This window comes from Gastrolobium bilobum, unplaced genomic scaffold (genome assembly GCF_033153095.1).
Source record: "Gastrolobium bilobum isolate Gb01-03AN ecotype WA unplaced genomic scaffold, APGP_CSIRO_Gbil_v1 utg803, whole genome shotgun sequence".
NCBI lineage: Eukaryota > Viridiplantae > Streptophyta > Magnoliopsida > Fabales > Fabaceae > Gastrolobium > Gastrolobium bilobum.
Window position 1 is genome coordinate 247,083 of NW_026897871.1, and position 15,970 is coordinate 263,052.

The 15,970-nt window shown below is 31.4% G+C and overlaps 1 protein-coding gene across 2 annotated transcripts; it reads left to right on the forward strand.

The window, feature by feature from the left end:
- Nucleotides 1-7,351: 7,351 nt before the first annotated feature.
- LOC133310948 (eukaryotic translation initiation factor 2 subunit beta-like) lies at nt 7,352-14,285 on the forward strand. 2 transcript variants are annotated; one of them, XM_061511943.1, is made up of 10 exons: nt 7,352-7,475; nt 10,894-10,943; nt 11,169-11,277; nt 11,392-11,447; nt 11,585-11,639; nt 11,763-11,851; nt 12,648-12,793; nt 12,903-13,045; nt 13,237-13,322; nt 14,076-14,285. In XM_061511943.1, exons 2-10 carry the CDS (start codon nt 10,899-10,901, stop codon nt 14,151-14,153), a joined length of 807 nt encoding a protein of 268 aa, XP_061367927.1. In that variant the 5' UTR covers nt 7,352-7,475; nt 10,894-10,898; the 3' UTR covers nt 14,154-14,285. The 2 variants fall into 2 exon arrangements, with proteins under 2 accessions (XP_061367927.1, XP_061367928.1); XM_061511944.1 differs by lacking the exon at nt 7,352-7,475 and adding an exon at nt 8,054-8,075.
- The last annotated feature ends 1,685 nt before the right edge of the window (nt 14,286-15,970 follow it).

A 15,970-nucleotide genomic window follows, 5' to 3' on the forward strand; every position in this document is an offset into this window, starting at 1 on the left:
TTTCGCTACACTGTGTAGCGAATTACTTGCAAACATATTTCGCTACAGAGTGTAGCGAAATATGCCGCGTGGCATTTTGGCAAAATTTACTGTTACCATGACAATTTGATAAAAATTTTTGTCAAATGTGGCAAAATAGTCACTGTTCCAAGAAAATGAAAGAAGTTCTTTTTTTTAATTCACAAAGTGTCAAAGAGCGAAAAAAATAAAAAGGTTGATCGTAGCGTTTTGAAAATGCTAGAAATTAGAATAAATTTAAAAAAGTGGCCTTCACAAAAAACGCCAAAAAAAGTTTCGTGTAGTGGAGGTCAAAATTGATTGCCAATAAACACAAATTTTTTTGTAGTGTTTATTTTGATTTTCAGGCCCACATATTAAGACTTCCCAAAGCAAAGAAGAAGAAGAAAAGAAAGTGGATTGGGCTTTGTAATTCTACACAAAAGAGCCCAAGTGAGCAACAGAAAAAGAAAAATTGGAAGAAAGAAGAGATGGGCAGCAAGACATATTTGAGAAAAACACTTCCAAACTCAAGGAGCCCTAACCCTTTTCTTCTCTGATCGGCCAAACCAAATTAGACCACTTAGCCATGTTGATTTCTATCAACCATCGAACTACAACACAAACCAAGCCCTCAATTATGATTCTTGTTGAGCCAGTAAACAACTAATTCCAATCAGTCCACCAAACCCACAAATCAAACCAACCACACATAAAGAAGAATCTCTTTTTATTCTGCGAATCTGAAGCAGTTACGGGCTGATGGTGAGAAGCGAGCATGGAGTGGAAAGGTTCACATGTGTTGATTGATCTCATTATGTGAGAGGAGCCACGTGGAAGATGATCCAAGGGTTTTTAGAGCTATTGCATGCAGATAAGCTGATAGAAAAGGAGCAAAATACCTCTCCTCTTGGGCTTCGTCTTCTTCCTCTTGCTTCTTGGTTGATATTTCTTTAGAGTCTGTTTTTAGTTTTAGTTTTACTGTAGCATTTGATTTTAGTTTTAAATTGTTATTTTTCTTTTGTTTCATTTGTGTTTTGAGCTCAACTCTTATGGGTATGAGCTAGTCCTTTTAGAGGTTGGGTTTAGGTGATACCTAAACCTCAGTGCTTGGATGAATATTTGATTTTCTGGATTTTAATGTTTTATCTCAGTTGTTTAGTGCTATTTTCGTTGTTTAAATTTTCTGCAGTCCATTTGGATGTTAGAGGTTTATTTAGGAATTAGTTGTTGAGAAACAACTCATTCTGGACTCTGCATTAAGCTCATGGACTTGAATGAGAGATCATTCAAATGATCTCACTTCAGACATGAATGAGTCCTCCATGTAACATTGGACCTGAGTCTGAAGAGTCCTAATCCCATTTGGCATAGAGATATGTAAGTGCTTGATTTTGGATAAAATAATTTTTGAGATTAAAAATTAACTAGTATATTACCCGTGCGATGCACGGGGAAAAAGATGAAAAATTTTGTCGTCTGCCGTGGTTGGTTAATCGCACTGCAAACTTTATACTTACAAAAAAGTGTGTTGCTATTTTGTTCTATATTTCAGGTGAAAAAAATTATAGCATTGACACAGAACTTTGCAAATATCAACCACAAACAAACATCTGCTATTCAGAGGGATAATTAATTTGCATACAACTACATCATAATACACTATAATACGTTATAATACACCATGTTAACATGAGGAAGGGATATAAAAAGAAAAATGCATACAAATCATTGCTAACTATAACATTCATCAACAAAATCAAGGTAACAATAACACCAAATATGGATTTAAAATATCAGCTTTTACCTATAATATGAAAACATTATTCATTCAGTGTCATTTCGTAGCAATCATTGGAGGGATGAGTTCAACACTTACTAAATATATCATTTCCTGTGTGATTTTCGTTCCTTGTGCCTACGATACAGAAGACAAAAACTTATTAACTAAGTAACACTAATATATTCACACCCAAAAGTCATAGTATCAGCAAAAAAAAAAAAAAAAAAGATTGGATTAAACTTTTTTAAGCACAAAAAAAAATGTTGTCTGAACGGGATTTGAATGCAACTTAATCAAATAAGCATGTATGAGTCATATTTTTTACTTTCATTGCAACAAATGCATATAAACAGTATCAAAACAACTACACTAATCTTTGAGATAGACTTTCATTTATTGTAATCACATTTAAAAAATAATAATAAATAATTATTATTTGCAAGGAATTGTGTCGTTAGTATTTGAAATTTTAAAATTTGTATTTACAAAAATTAAAATCAAATTTAGGAATTTAATTAAAAAAGAAGAAGGATGAAATTTTAATTTAATTATAAAAATGTGTTGGTGGGCCGGTCTTTCGAGCCGAGTCCAGTTTGCAACCTCTAACTATCAGCATGTAAAAGGTTTTTATATTTATCCACACAAAAACGTTTTTATAGTTGTCTCTAGATTTTCATATTTTATCTCAGAGATGAACTTTCATTTACTACAATCAGATTCATAAAATAATAATAAATAATTATTATTTTTGCAAGGATTAGTGTCGTTAATCTTTGGAATTTCTCAAATTTATATTTACAAAAATTGAAATCATATTTAGTAATTTAAGTATAAAAGAAGAAGGATAAAATTTCAATTGAATTATAAAAATATATTGGCGGCCGGCCCTTCGGGCCGAGCTCAATTTTTCACCTCTAATTATCAGCATTTTATATAAATAGTTTTTGTGCAAGGATTAGTGTTGTTAGTATTTGGGATTTCACAAATTTGTATTTACAAAAATTGAAATCAGATTTAGTAATTTAATTGTAAAAGAAGAATGATAAAATTTCAATTGAATTATAAAAATATATTGGCGGACCAGCACTCCGGGCCGAGTCCAGTTTTTCACCTATAACTGTTAGCATTTTATATAAATAATTATTTTTTCCAAATATTTGTGTTAATTACACTCTTGCAATAAAAAAATGAAATTTTAATTTTTTTCTTATGTACTAAATTAAAATTTTCATTTTTATAGTTCTTAAATTTTAATAATTTGTTTTTACAAAATGACAGACGTCATTTTTTATTTAAATTTAAAATTTAATTTATATTAATTATACATATTTTCTTATATATATTTTAATTTATGATTTTTATATACTTTTTAACTGAAATTTATATTTAAAATGTTTATGTTAAATATTTTTTTAAAAAATACATGTACATTTTTTTAATTGGTTATACATGTATATTTAAAAAATTTATGTTAAAATTTAAATTTATTTTGTGTAAATTATAAATTATGTCATTTCTTATTTTTTTCATTTAAATTTGAAATTTTAAATAATTTTATCGACTATAAATGTATTTTTATAATCTTAAATATTTTATTGTTTAATCTATAATTTTATATTAAATTCAAATTTATTATATATATATGTATATATATATCTTTTCCCACTGCATAAATATTAAATTTTCTTCAAATTTCTTATATTAATTACAATATAAATAATTTTGTTATTTTACAACATTTTTTAATGTTTTTGTTTTTTTTATGCAGCATTAATAGGGCTAACAATTTTTCATGCAAAAAATAGTAGGATATTCAACAAAAGAAAAGTAGAGGTCTTTTTTACTTATAATATACAAAAAAAAGTAGTGGGACATTAATAAATGAACTGTCTGCCACAAAAAATTTCCAAAAGTTTTTTCACCATTACAAAGTTCAAAATTCAAATTCAAAATTCAAATTTAAACATAAATTTGAAATTTAGGAGAGTTGAGTTATTATTAATTTGGAAATTCCAATGTAGAATGCAGTGAGACATTGAATGAGTTGTCTACCACAAAAAATTATTCACATAATTTTCCATTTAATTTATTTCCAAATTTTGAATTGATTTTACAATATAAATAATTTTGTTATTTTGCAATATTTTTTTAATATTTTTTTATGCAACATTAATAGGGCTAACAATTACCCATGAAAAAATAGACAGATATAAGATCATAGAAAAAAAAATGTTCCTTTTTATAAAGGCAAGTAACAAAATAAAAGCAGTCAGAGATTAAATGAGCTGTGTGCCACTAAAAACTTTCCAAATGTTTTCCCACCAATACAATTTAAAATTCAAAATTGGAATCCAAAATTTGAAATCAATTAAAAATTTGAATTTTAAAAGATCTGAGTAATTCAAACATAGAAAACATTTAAAAGAGCTAAGTAATTCCAATGTACAAATCACTGGGACATTGAATGAGTTGTCTGCCACCACAAAATGGTTAACTTAATTTTCCACTGAATCAAGGTTAATAAAAATCCAAACTTTAAATTTTAAAAATAAGAAACAAAAATTTGAATAAAAATTATTATTTTTTTAGATTGAAATCGTAGGTTGAGATGTTATTAGTAGCTATAAATGTGATTTTTTTGGAAAATCCAGAATTTTTTTGAATTCCACTGAATCAAGGTTAATAAAAATTCAAACTTTAAATTTTAAAAATAAGAAAAAAAAATTGAATGAAAATTATTATTTCGTAGGTTAATAAAAATGATTTGAACATCTAATAAATGTCAGTTAAAAAAACGATTTCAACATTTCAAGATGTAACTCCAACAAAAAAACGTCACTTCACTATTGCTCTTGAAAAATCCTTTTGCTTGATATTTAGCTTGAACAACATTGACTTCTCGTTCAGAACATTTAACTCGTATGGAAATTGATACAAATCCGCACCCTACAGAAAAAGAAAAAAAGGATGATCAATTAAACAGGGAAAAAAATATAACAACTACAGCGCGAACAGAGTGCACTCTACGTCAAAATATACATTTTCAATATCTCATAGCAACGATAATACAAACCCTCTTGAAATGCAGCTCACGCAATTCACCGGCACTCATCCCCAACAAAGACACACAGTCGCGATCAAACAGAAGAAATGATGCAGAATCTGTGTTATCCACAACTCTTACCTGAACACTAAATCTATCGTTTTGCAAAATTGTATATTAGAAAAAAAAAATTAAGCATACAGATTAAAGACAAATTAAAAACAAAGAACAATATATTACCTCGGATAATAATCTTCCCAATGTTTTGGGCAGTTCTTACAGTACCACTTCTCAAAATCCTCAAACTATTTTCCACACCATCAGCCGAAAGACTATAAAGAGAAAATTCATAACACCATAAATGATTAACCGAATAATCTGTCAAATGAGTTCAAGAATAACAAACACACCGTTTTTTGAACTCACCGATCTCTGGCATCTTCGAATCCATGACAATCCTCGTTGTATATTTTGTATTTGTTAACCCAACCTTACCTATCGAGTTGAGTATATCAAATAAAAACTGAAAAGGTAAAAATAAAAAACGCAAATAAAACAGAATACAAAAGCATAACATTTTGTTAAAAAAGATTGTTAAAATCATACCCTAAAACATTTTATCCTGTGTAGCTGGACTATCATGACGTTATGAGGAGTGTTGTTGTTTGCCAAAAAAGATTGGACCTCATCCACATAATGCTCCCACAAAGTGCACTCCAGCTTGTAACCCCTTCATATGAGTTGCAGCAAGCACAACAGTAATACACGAAAAATATAAGCAAACAGAGCTTGACAAAATTAATTTTTTTAAATCTACAATTTTAACTTTGCGCAAAGAGAGAACGAAGAAGCTGATTCCTTGAGGCTGTATGTTTTAACAGCTGATATGCGTCAGAGGCAAAAAAAGGAAAAATGAACAGGAGCAACAAAATCTCCCCCAAGCAATCGCATAGAATAAAAGCCAATAAGATTCGTGAAATTGAATAATATGTATAAGTAATTGCAGAATTTTGAAGGGATATAAGGTGCAGTGCAAGAAAACAAATCGGAAAATGGATTGGGAAAAATGAAAGGGACAAACAGGAAGCCTTCATCCTTGAGCTCTCTGAGGAAAGCGCTGAAACCCTCATTTTTTATGGATTGCATTACGTGCTTCACCACCGAACCCATCTTTCTCTCCACACCCAAATCTAATCAAATTCAATAGTAACCAGACAGACAAAGAGAGGAACCCTTTTCTTTTAAAATGTTTAGCAATTCCAATGGAGAAAGTAGCTCAAAATTAAATGAGTTGTCAGATTTCAAAAATCAAATTTAAATTTTGAACTCCAAAATTAAAATTAAGATGAGCTGTCTGCGAATACAATTGATAACAAATCTGTACCATTGATTTGAGATACGAAATCGTGTCCATCGATTTTGATTCAAAAATATATATATTTTTTATTTTTTTATTCCCTAATTTACCAAAGAAGGAAAGTTTTTAAATTTTTGTAGTGTGAATGCAAATCTGAAATTGAAGGAGGAAGTGACACGTCAGCGGGGTTGCCAAGGAATGGGTTTGTCTTAGAATATAAGACAAGTGAGTTCCATTAACTGGGAATTTTTGGGATGAGCAACTTGTTAATCAAATCATTCTTTCAAGCATTGTGGGGAAAGGGAACCGAAAACTCAACCCATTTTTCTAAACATTTTCACCAACTCATTTTCTTCTCTCAGTTTTAGCATTTGATCATTTTTTTCTTCTTTCTAAAAGTTGTTTACATAAAAAACAAAAACAAAACACTTCTTAAATTGATTTCTCATTACTTGCTATCTTTTAGTGGTTGATTTTGGATAAAATAATTTTTGAGATTAAAAATTAACAAGTGAGTTTCATTAAGTGGGAATTTTTGGGATGAGCAACTTGTTAATCAAATCATTCTTTCAAGCATTGTGGGGAAGGAGAACCGAAAACTCAACCCATTTTTCTAAGCATTTTCAGCAACTTATTTTCTTTTCTCTGTTTTAGCATTTGATCGTTTTTTTCTTTCTAAAAGTTGTTTACATAAAAAACAAAACACTTCTTAAATTGATTTCTCGTTACTTTCTATCTTTTAGAACAATTGAATCCAAAATTAATTCAGAAAAGTCTAAAAATAAAATAGTAGCGTAGTCATTGCTATTTCAGATTAGTCTAGTGATTATTTTATTTTTACTCTGTTTTTATATTAGATTTAGTTTTAAAAATTATTAATTTTAGTCAAGTTAAAAATGCCATGATATACTTACCATCAAAAAAGTTTACCACCTTTACAACCAACCTAATCACCATTAATTTCTGTCAATCTAACGGTTATAATTTATTAGGAATTAATGATTATTAATAAATGCGATCCAATAATTTTCAATAAATTATAACCATTAGATTAACAGAAATCAGATTAAATTAGTTGTAAGGATGATAAACCTTTTTAGTGATAATATATCCTTCCTCTAAAAGATTATTGTGGAAAAGATAATTAAGGTGTCAAATATGCACTGTATTATTTGTGGCTACATATACTCGTGTATATGATGCATACTCTTTAGCAAGGCGGAGAGTGCTCTTTCTCGGTAACCAAACACCTTATTAGGGTTCGTTCTCCTTCTTTTGCACAAGCTCGGATTTAGGTTCGTTCTCATTCTTTTTTATATTTGTGATTGCACGATATTGTATGCGTTGTGATTCCATAGAAGATATGATTGATTGATTTGCTTTTTCTCTGCACACTCTGTTTTTGCAAATCGTGATAGTCACTGCTCTATTTTGTGCAAAATGGGTTTTGTTTTATTGGTTTGGTAATCCCTTTTAAAACATGTAAATTGGCCCATCGTGGTGTATGGTCTGAATCATGGAGAATGTGTGTCCACAAACTGCTTGATGTATGGTTTGAATGATGGAGAGTGTGTGTGTGTGTGTGAGATGCTGAGGTCTTTTGGTTCCCGTGCTGTATTGCCCCCCATTTTGCCCCCCATTTATTTCCAATGACCTGTGAATACGTTTGGGATTGAACTGCAACTCGTGAAAATGCTTGAGTTGTGCTATTTATCCCTCTCCTGTTTTTTTGCTTGCTTAATAACTTGCATAATGTTTGATGAAAAGCTTGGTTGGATTGTAAGACTTTGTTTGAGTGTGCAGTTTTGTTATCCAATTAGGGTGTTTTCCCGTGCTCCTGGATCTACACAGGAAAAACATGCGTGGACTGATCTGATCTATGTGAAGACATTTTGGTTTATAATTTCTTATCCTTACTCGAGATTAGAAACTGCTCTGTTTTAGGGTATGTTGTTTTTTGTGTGGATGGAAAGCTGTAAATAACTTCCTTCGGATGCTGTTTGAGATATTACCATAAAAATTAAGTGAGAAAATCAGCCTCTGGTTTTTCAAGTAGAAAATTATGCAAGTGTGATATTATAAGCTAGCAATGAACATGCTTGTTCATTTATATTTTATGTCAAAAATTTTCCCCTTTTGTCTTAGTTATTTTATTGAAGGGAGGTTTCTCTGTTTGTCCAGTTTAAATATAAAAACAAGTGGAAGAAAAATCAAATAGCAGTCTTACTTGGTGGAGTGTGTTTCATGACACTAGTCTAAGTATTTTATAAAATCAACTTTGGGGTAACACCAGGAGTATAAAATATTGAATTTGGGGCTATACTAGAAGTAGAAAATAGTTTCTGTAAAAAAGATGCTTACTTATTATAAGGAATCAATATAAACAATTTTGTTTTGTTTTGATAAAGTATAATTTTTGCATAAATGACATGTAAGTCCTTTGTCCTTGCTTTGATTAATGCATATTCATCTATTTTTCCTCAATAATTGTCTAAGTGGTATGATATTCTTCTGTATTCACAATTCTTGAACTGGACCTACCACACCAATCCCTAAGTAGAAACTAGTTGCTAATTTTCCTGGATTGAGGAAAAGGTTTTACAATTTAGTAATTCTGTCAGTTTTGGACATGTTATAATGATATAAGAGTTAATGTGTGAGAGAGGGACATAGAGTAACTGTTTGATGGACTAAGATGTGCATGCATATACAGCAACTAGCTACATTATTCCTGTTCTTTTGGGCATATACAGATACAACTTGTGCAAAGTCTTGTTCTTTCTTTTTGATCACCATCTGCTGCTGCTGTGCTTCTTGATTCTATGATCAATTCTCTTTTGCTTCTAGAATTTCTGTCAACAATTGGTTTGGCTCTGTTAACTCCTGCCAGTGAGAGTATGCAGATCTCTTATCTTATTTTATTTTTTTCTAATTCATTTTACTTGTTGTATCATGTCGGAAAATGGAGATGATGTATGCTGCCAGCACTTGTTATAATATCAAAGCAATGATAAAATAAATGAACAAGTAAAAAGCAAGAAACTGCAGACCCTTTTGTCGACTAAAATAAGATATTTTGAGAAGGATTCACATCTTTTCATTGCCTCCATGAATTCCCTTGTTTTACGCATATCTTGCATTTATTGACATGCTGCCCCACTGCAATCGTACAGCTTCCAGATTTACAAATTAGAATTTGCTCTGAATTCATTTTGGTTGAACGCAGTGTGTGAGATAAAAACCTTTTCTCATGTTTTTCTTGATACCCAATTATGTATATTATATTGTGAGGATTATTGGGTCCATTGGGGTTGAGGTTTGAGGAGTTTCCACCTTTGTACTCTACTTCAATTGGTGGATACTGGTGCACTTTGCCCGTGGAGTAAGCATATAGCACACATTACAAATCATGTAAAGACTTATGTCTTGTGTGTGTGCATTTTATTTTTCTTCATACTTTTTCTATCTTATATATAGCATTCACTAAAATATATTTATTTTAATTTGGGGCACTAAACATAACATTTTATTGCTCCTATTTTCATTGATTATTGATTCTGCCTTTTGCTTCATAGTGAATGCTATTTCACACTAATGATTTAAAATCCTAATTTAATATACATCCCTAATGATTTTGAATAATAAAATAATATTATTTTAATTATATTTTAATTATTAAAATTTAATAAGCTTAAACAAGTTAATATCTACGTCAAAATTTTTATTTTTAAATATAAATCATATCAAACTTATAATTTAAACTCACACAAAATTAACACAAAATATTTTATATAAATCTAACCTATTTAAGCAAAAGGTATTTACACCTGTTATCAAAAAAAAAAAAAAGGTATTTACACCAGTAGCTGTCCATGCTAATAAAACCTGCACCTGCACCTGCACCACTAGGGTTAGCTTAGTGGTGTGGGGTGTGTGTGTTAGGAGTGTGTGTAGTGTAGGGTGTTGTGTTCAATTCCTTGTAACCTCCAAAAAATAAAACCTGCACCCGAAACGCACAGTTTTGAAGCAAGAAAGAAAGGGGTTTTGATTTTGATTCGAAGAGCATACTCAGCAGTAGTAGTTGATAGATTCTCGCGCTCTCTCTCAGGTTTCTTTTCTCTTTTGATCGATGAACTTCGTATTCAATTGATGCCTCCTTTTTATTCTCAAAGTTCAAAATCGAAGCCCCCTTCTTTTGTGTAACCCTGTTCGATGTTTGTTTCGTTTTATCCGCATGCATCTGTCATTTGTTTAATTTCTGATCATGTGTTTCCATGTGCTACTAATGCAGAGTTTGATAACGTTCTTCTTGTTTGAAAAAAAATTTCCCATGTTTTTTAAGCGTAAAAAGTTGACATCTTGTTTTTTTATTGTTAATCGAACCTTGGGTTTCTCTCAGGGTTTTAACTTCTAACATTTTTTTTCGTATTATTGTTATTATTGGGTTTTAACTTAGGGTTTCTCTTAGTCTTATTGATTAAGAGCACTTGAGTTGGGACTTCTATTTATAAGAATAACAGTATTATGGGTTGGACTACAATGGTTCTTTTTTAGCTGCAGTTTCTTAATTTTGATTATTAGTTCAGTTTATTGTTATTTGCCTTAATCTTCATCATTCTTCTACTCTAGCTACTTTTTTTTTTTCGGAACATAAAATAAAATGATTTCTTCTGAATCCTCTGATTTGCTAATTCGGTTTTACTTGGGTTTCAGTAATCATGGCAGATGAAGCACAAAATGATCTGAAGGAGGAGGTCACCGAGGTAATCTTTCATCCCTGAATTTTGTTTTTGTTATTTTATGCAATGTTTTTTCCCTATACATGCTTCACTAGGTTTAAAGCTATATTCTGTAAATTATTATTTTTGATGATAACATTTAATGGCTGGTTTTGATAAGTCTCCAGACAACCACTTGATTAGTTGGTAGTGGTACTTCAGTGTGTTGGAGCTGTACTACCTTCTAATGCCTGAATTTCTTAATGGCAGATTGCACCCTTTGATCCTACAAAGAAGAAGAAGAAAAAGAAAGCCACAATTGTGGATCCAGCTGATGATTCAGTGGACAAGTTGGCAGAGAAGACAGAAAATCTGTCTGGTATGTGACTTGAAATAAGCTATTTTTTAAATAGTTTTTTCTTTAATGCTATTGTCTGAGGCATTTATATTTGTGCCGATTCATGGTTGATTCTAATTAGATTTTGAATTGCAGTCTCTGATGGAGTTGAGAGTTCATTTTCTGGTTTAAAAAAGAAGAAGAAGAAGCCTGTAAGTCATTTGACTTCTTAATGTGGCTATATTAATGAACAATTTTTTTCTTTCAATAGGTTAAGCGTTTGATTTAGCTAATTATTTTATTTGGAATTGGAAGCAGGTTCACATCTGATGTTGGTTTTTGATTGTAGGTTGAAATCAGTAACTTAAACGATGAGGGTGAAGATGCAATTGAAGATTTGGATGGTAAGCAGTCGGTTGAAAGCATGAAAGTTAAATGTCTGACCTTTTATGTACTGCCCTTTTTTACAAATAATCTCTTAAGGGAAGTTAATTGAATGCTGAAGATTTGATAAATTATTTGCTTAGATCATGCTGAAGAAGATGAAGGAGATGACATTTCCTTGCAGCCCCGTTATCCTTGGGAAGGGAGTGACCGTGATTTTGAATATGAGGAGGTATATACTATGATACATGATTTCTGCTATACTATGCTTATCCATTAAAATATAATTGTAAAATTATTTTCTAATGCTCTTATCTTCTTCAACTAGTTATATAAATGTTTCTGAACTGAATTTTCTTTTTATCTGTGATTCTGAATATTAGGATTGTGTTTCTTGTGGATCTCCCCTTTTATGTTACCATATTAGTTTTATTGGCTGTGTTTAGGATCCTCAAATGGGCTTTTATTTTAGAATCTTTTATGTGCTCCAGATTTTTTAATATGCAACCATGTTAGTTAATGATCGGACATCCACCTTACCTGTACTTCTGATTTTATATATTCTGCATTTAAGGGTGATGTATCCTTGTTGAATCAAGATCTCCCTTTTTTGTGTGACCTTATATCAATATCATGTGTATTGAATTTTCTTTGTATTGTTGATATGGGTCAAGAGAGTGAGCCTCGAGCAGTGGTAAAGCCTTTCCTTTATGATAGAAAGGTCATGGGTTAAAATTCACGAAACAACCTCTTTGCAAATATGCAATGACAAGGTTGCGTAAAAAGATTTCCTTCACCCTTAGTTTTGCTAGTCGGGGTGTAATCGGGGTTTAATGAGGATTGGTTTGTTGACATGGTCCTATAGATCCATTAAAAATTACCTAGAGCATTTTTTGCTTTACTCTGGTTTTGCTTCTTCTTGATTGAGAAATTTTTCAATGTCTTCTGATTTCATCTGTAATATTGTAATATTTTCTGCTTGGAGAATGCTTTTTACCTCCCCTGTTTTGTGATATTTTTCTGTGCAGCTTCTTGGCAGAGTGTTTAACATTCTACGCGAGAATAATCCAGAACTTGCCGGAGACCGTCGGAGGACTGTTATGAGGCCTCCACAAGTTCTACGGGAGGGCACAAAGAAAACTGTTTTTGTGAATTTTATGGATTTATGCAAAACGTATGTTGATATTTTATTCACCTGTTGGCTATATGTGTAATTCCTCTTGGCAAGTTTTTCCTTTTTCCATCCTCTCCTTTGGTTAATGTATTGCTACTCAATCTTTTAGGATGCATCGGCAGCCAGACCATGTCATGGCTTTCTTGCTTGCTGAACTGGGTACAAGTGGCTCTCTAGATGGACAACAGAGATTGGTTGTGAAGGGAAGATTTGCACCAAAGAACTTTGAAGGAATTCTGCGACGATATATCAGTAAGTATTTGTTCTTACATTTAGCGTAGCATTATATCATTCCTATTTCCTAGTATCAATTTTGTAATAAATTCAAGTGATTTCGATTTGTTTGATGCTTCCTTTGGTGATGTATCTTGTGGTTGTTGAATTGCCGGCTTTGAACTACAAAGCCTTCATTGTAAAAGTTGACCAATATCCTTTTTTTCCAGATGAGTATGTCATTTGCATTGGATGCAAAAGTCCCGACACAATCCTTTCTAAGGAGAACCGTTTATTCTTTCTTCGATGTGAAAAGGTGAATTTTCTATGTGCCAATCACCCCTTTCTCTTTCTCTCTCTTTTTGGCTGTGACCTGTGAGCCTACACCATTCTTCTCTCCTCTCTCAAATAAGATGAAAGTTTCTCATTTTTGCCTTTCTGGTAATTCATTTTGAGGTCTTTGGTTATTAGTTTGTTTAAATTGTGATCAATTATTTTTGGTTCAGTTTCACTAAATCTTTTGCTTTTTATTTGGGTTCTTTGATAGCTAATCCCAATTAGTTTCGGATAATTGTGATGTTAATGTTAATGTATTTTTAGTTCAGTTTCTCTTTATAACTTTTTCTTTTTTTTTCTGGTAAATTAAATTGTCTTCTATTGTTGTTTAATGACATTAATTACGCTAGTCTTGCATATAGTTTAAAAAAATTCCGTCACCTTCAATTGTTTGAAAATTTATCTGACAAATACCTTGTACTTAAGTTTTTAGATACACACTCGTTGCTTACAGCTTTTCGTTACCAAGAGAAAAGCACACGTAAGAATTATATGTAATTTTCAAAACTAGAGAGAAAGTCCTTATAAATTCATCATATCTTAAGAGAGATCAAAGTAATTTTCCTTTTCTTCTCCTTTCATGTCTTTAATTGTTTATATTATTTTAGAAATGACATAAAATGACTGAATCATTTATGTTTGACTGAATCATAAAATGACATCAAATCATTATGTTTTTGGAAATTATTTTCAACTGTTGGGATATCTTACAATTCTGGTTTGTTATTTGCAGTGTGGATCAGGAAGATCAGTTGCTCCAATCAAGGCTGGTTTTGTTGCTCGTGTTGGCCGTAGGAATGCGGGGACATGATTTGATCCTTTTAAGTTCTTATCTGAATAGATGTAAACTGGCTTGGGAAATGAACCATTTCCCAATTTTTTTTTGCCTATGTTTGTTCTATACCACACTTACAGATGAGTTTATTGCAGTAAATTTTCAGTTTGTTTTCTGTTTTGCTGAGGTTGGCAGAATCATTATGGGGAGAGTTATATGATGATGATCAAATAGTTTTTACAACCATCCCCTGTCAAACACAGTTCATTTTTGTAAAACCTTAAGCCAGAAAAAATATAATCTAATAAATCAAGAAATCGGTATCTCATGAAAAATTGTAACGTATGAGAGTCAAGAGATTAGCGCTCCATTGTGTTGGATATTGTTGCATTTTACTCGACTATGTAAGCTAACTACGTCGTGCGGGTTCATTGTACTTAGGAGTATAATGAATTGAGTTATTGATGATCTAATTTGAACTCATTACAAGTTTAATTAAACTTGTTTTTTCAAGCTCAGAACATGTGTGTTTCATTATATAATTATAACTTCTAAATTTATGTTAAAGATAAAAAGAAGGCTATGTTTGGGACATAGGATTTTGGATGTACTTATTTATTTTTATTAATATCACATATTCTTAATCCAAAAACAAAAAAAAAGGAAAATCTTTTTTTTTTCTCTCTGTAAAATCCTTCTTCTAAGATACATCTTGCTCTCTTTTGCTATTTCTTTTTACTTTATCTTTTTTTTTGGATTGTTCCACTGGTTTCCGGGGCTTCGCCCCGACTACGTCCAGTCCGACCCGGGTAGGTTACCTAGCATTGGCAGGTGAGTCTCCCAGCGAGGATTTTCTGCATATACAAGATCTCGAACTCGAGTCCTTGGTTAAACGAACCCAAATACCTTACCACTTGAGCCAACCCCGTTGGTTAATATTAACTGATTAAAGAAAAATACAGATGGAAATTATAGAATTTTTTAGAGTAGTCATATAGGCCTAATGGACCAGTCTGTATCCTTCATTTAGAAGTGTTTCTACATGGGCTGATAGATGTCAAAATAAGTGGGCCATCTCTAATCTTCGTGGGTCATGTCCCAGCCTTCTGAACTGGTGAAGTTGAGCTGGGAGTGACCTAGTTTACAACATATTTCCACTGTTCCATCCCTTCTCTTTCCTTTTATCTTGAGATTTTTTACCTCGTTTTCTCTTTCTCCTTGGACCACTCTTACTTTAATAGAACCTCCAAGCTTCATCGTTGGCGTCATTGGCACTCTTTCTTTCATCAGATTAGCTGAAGGACGTAGAAAAGACAAGGATTTTCTATAGTATATTAGCCTTCAATTACGGCCGATTGACTATTTTGTCTCATTTTTAAATCAATTTACCATTTTTTTTTTCTTATTTGCATATCAATTTATTGCTTTTTCAAAATTGTATCAATTCATATATTAATCTTTTACTAATCTATCCATTTATTCGAGTAAGTATTAGTCAAACATTAATTAAACAAGGATATATTAATACAAAACGTGAAAAGAGAACATTAATGTACCAAAAAAAGAAAAGAAAAGAGAACATTAATATATAATGTGAAAAAAAGACATATTAATATATACTTAAAAAATGATACGATACATTTTTTTTAAAATCTAGCAAAATAGTCATTTGAGGCATCATGGCCGCAGAAGTGTTGTATACGAGAGTATTTTTAGTATTAGGGGGGAGCATATAGTAATGGGTACTATAACTATTTAAAAGGAGACGTCGGTATTTAATAAGGCAGTTGTTAATGATTGTCTTTGTGTTTCTCTCTTCTTCTTCTTCTCTGGGCTGACATATTATAACGTCA

What these genes read in the sequence shown, in the direction of transcription:
- LOC133310948 (XM_061511943.1), top strand. Translation starts at nt 10,899, where the DNA reads ATGGCAGATGAAGCACAAAATGATCTGAAGGAGGAGGTCACCGAG. An exon ending in GAAGACAGAAAATCTGTCTG is followed by an intron (nt 11,278 to 11,391) that starts GTATGTGACTTG and finishes TTTGAATTGCAG; the next exon opens with TCTCTGATGGAGTTGAGAGT. An exon ending in AAAAGAAGAAGAAGAAGCCT is followed by an intron (nt 11,448 to 11,584) that starts GTAAGTCATTTG and finishes TTTTGATTGTAG; the next exon opens with GTTGAAATCAGTAACTTAAA.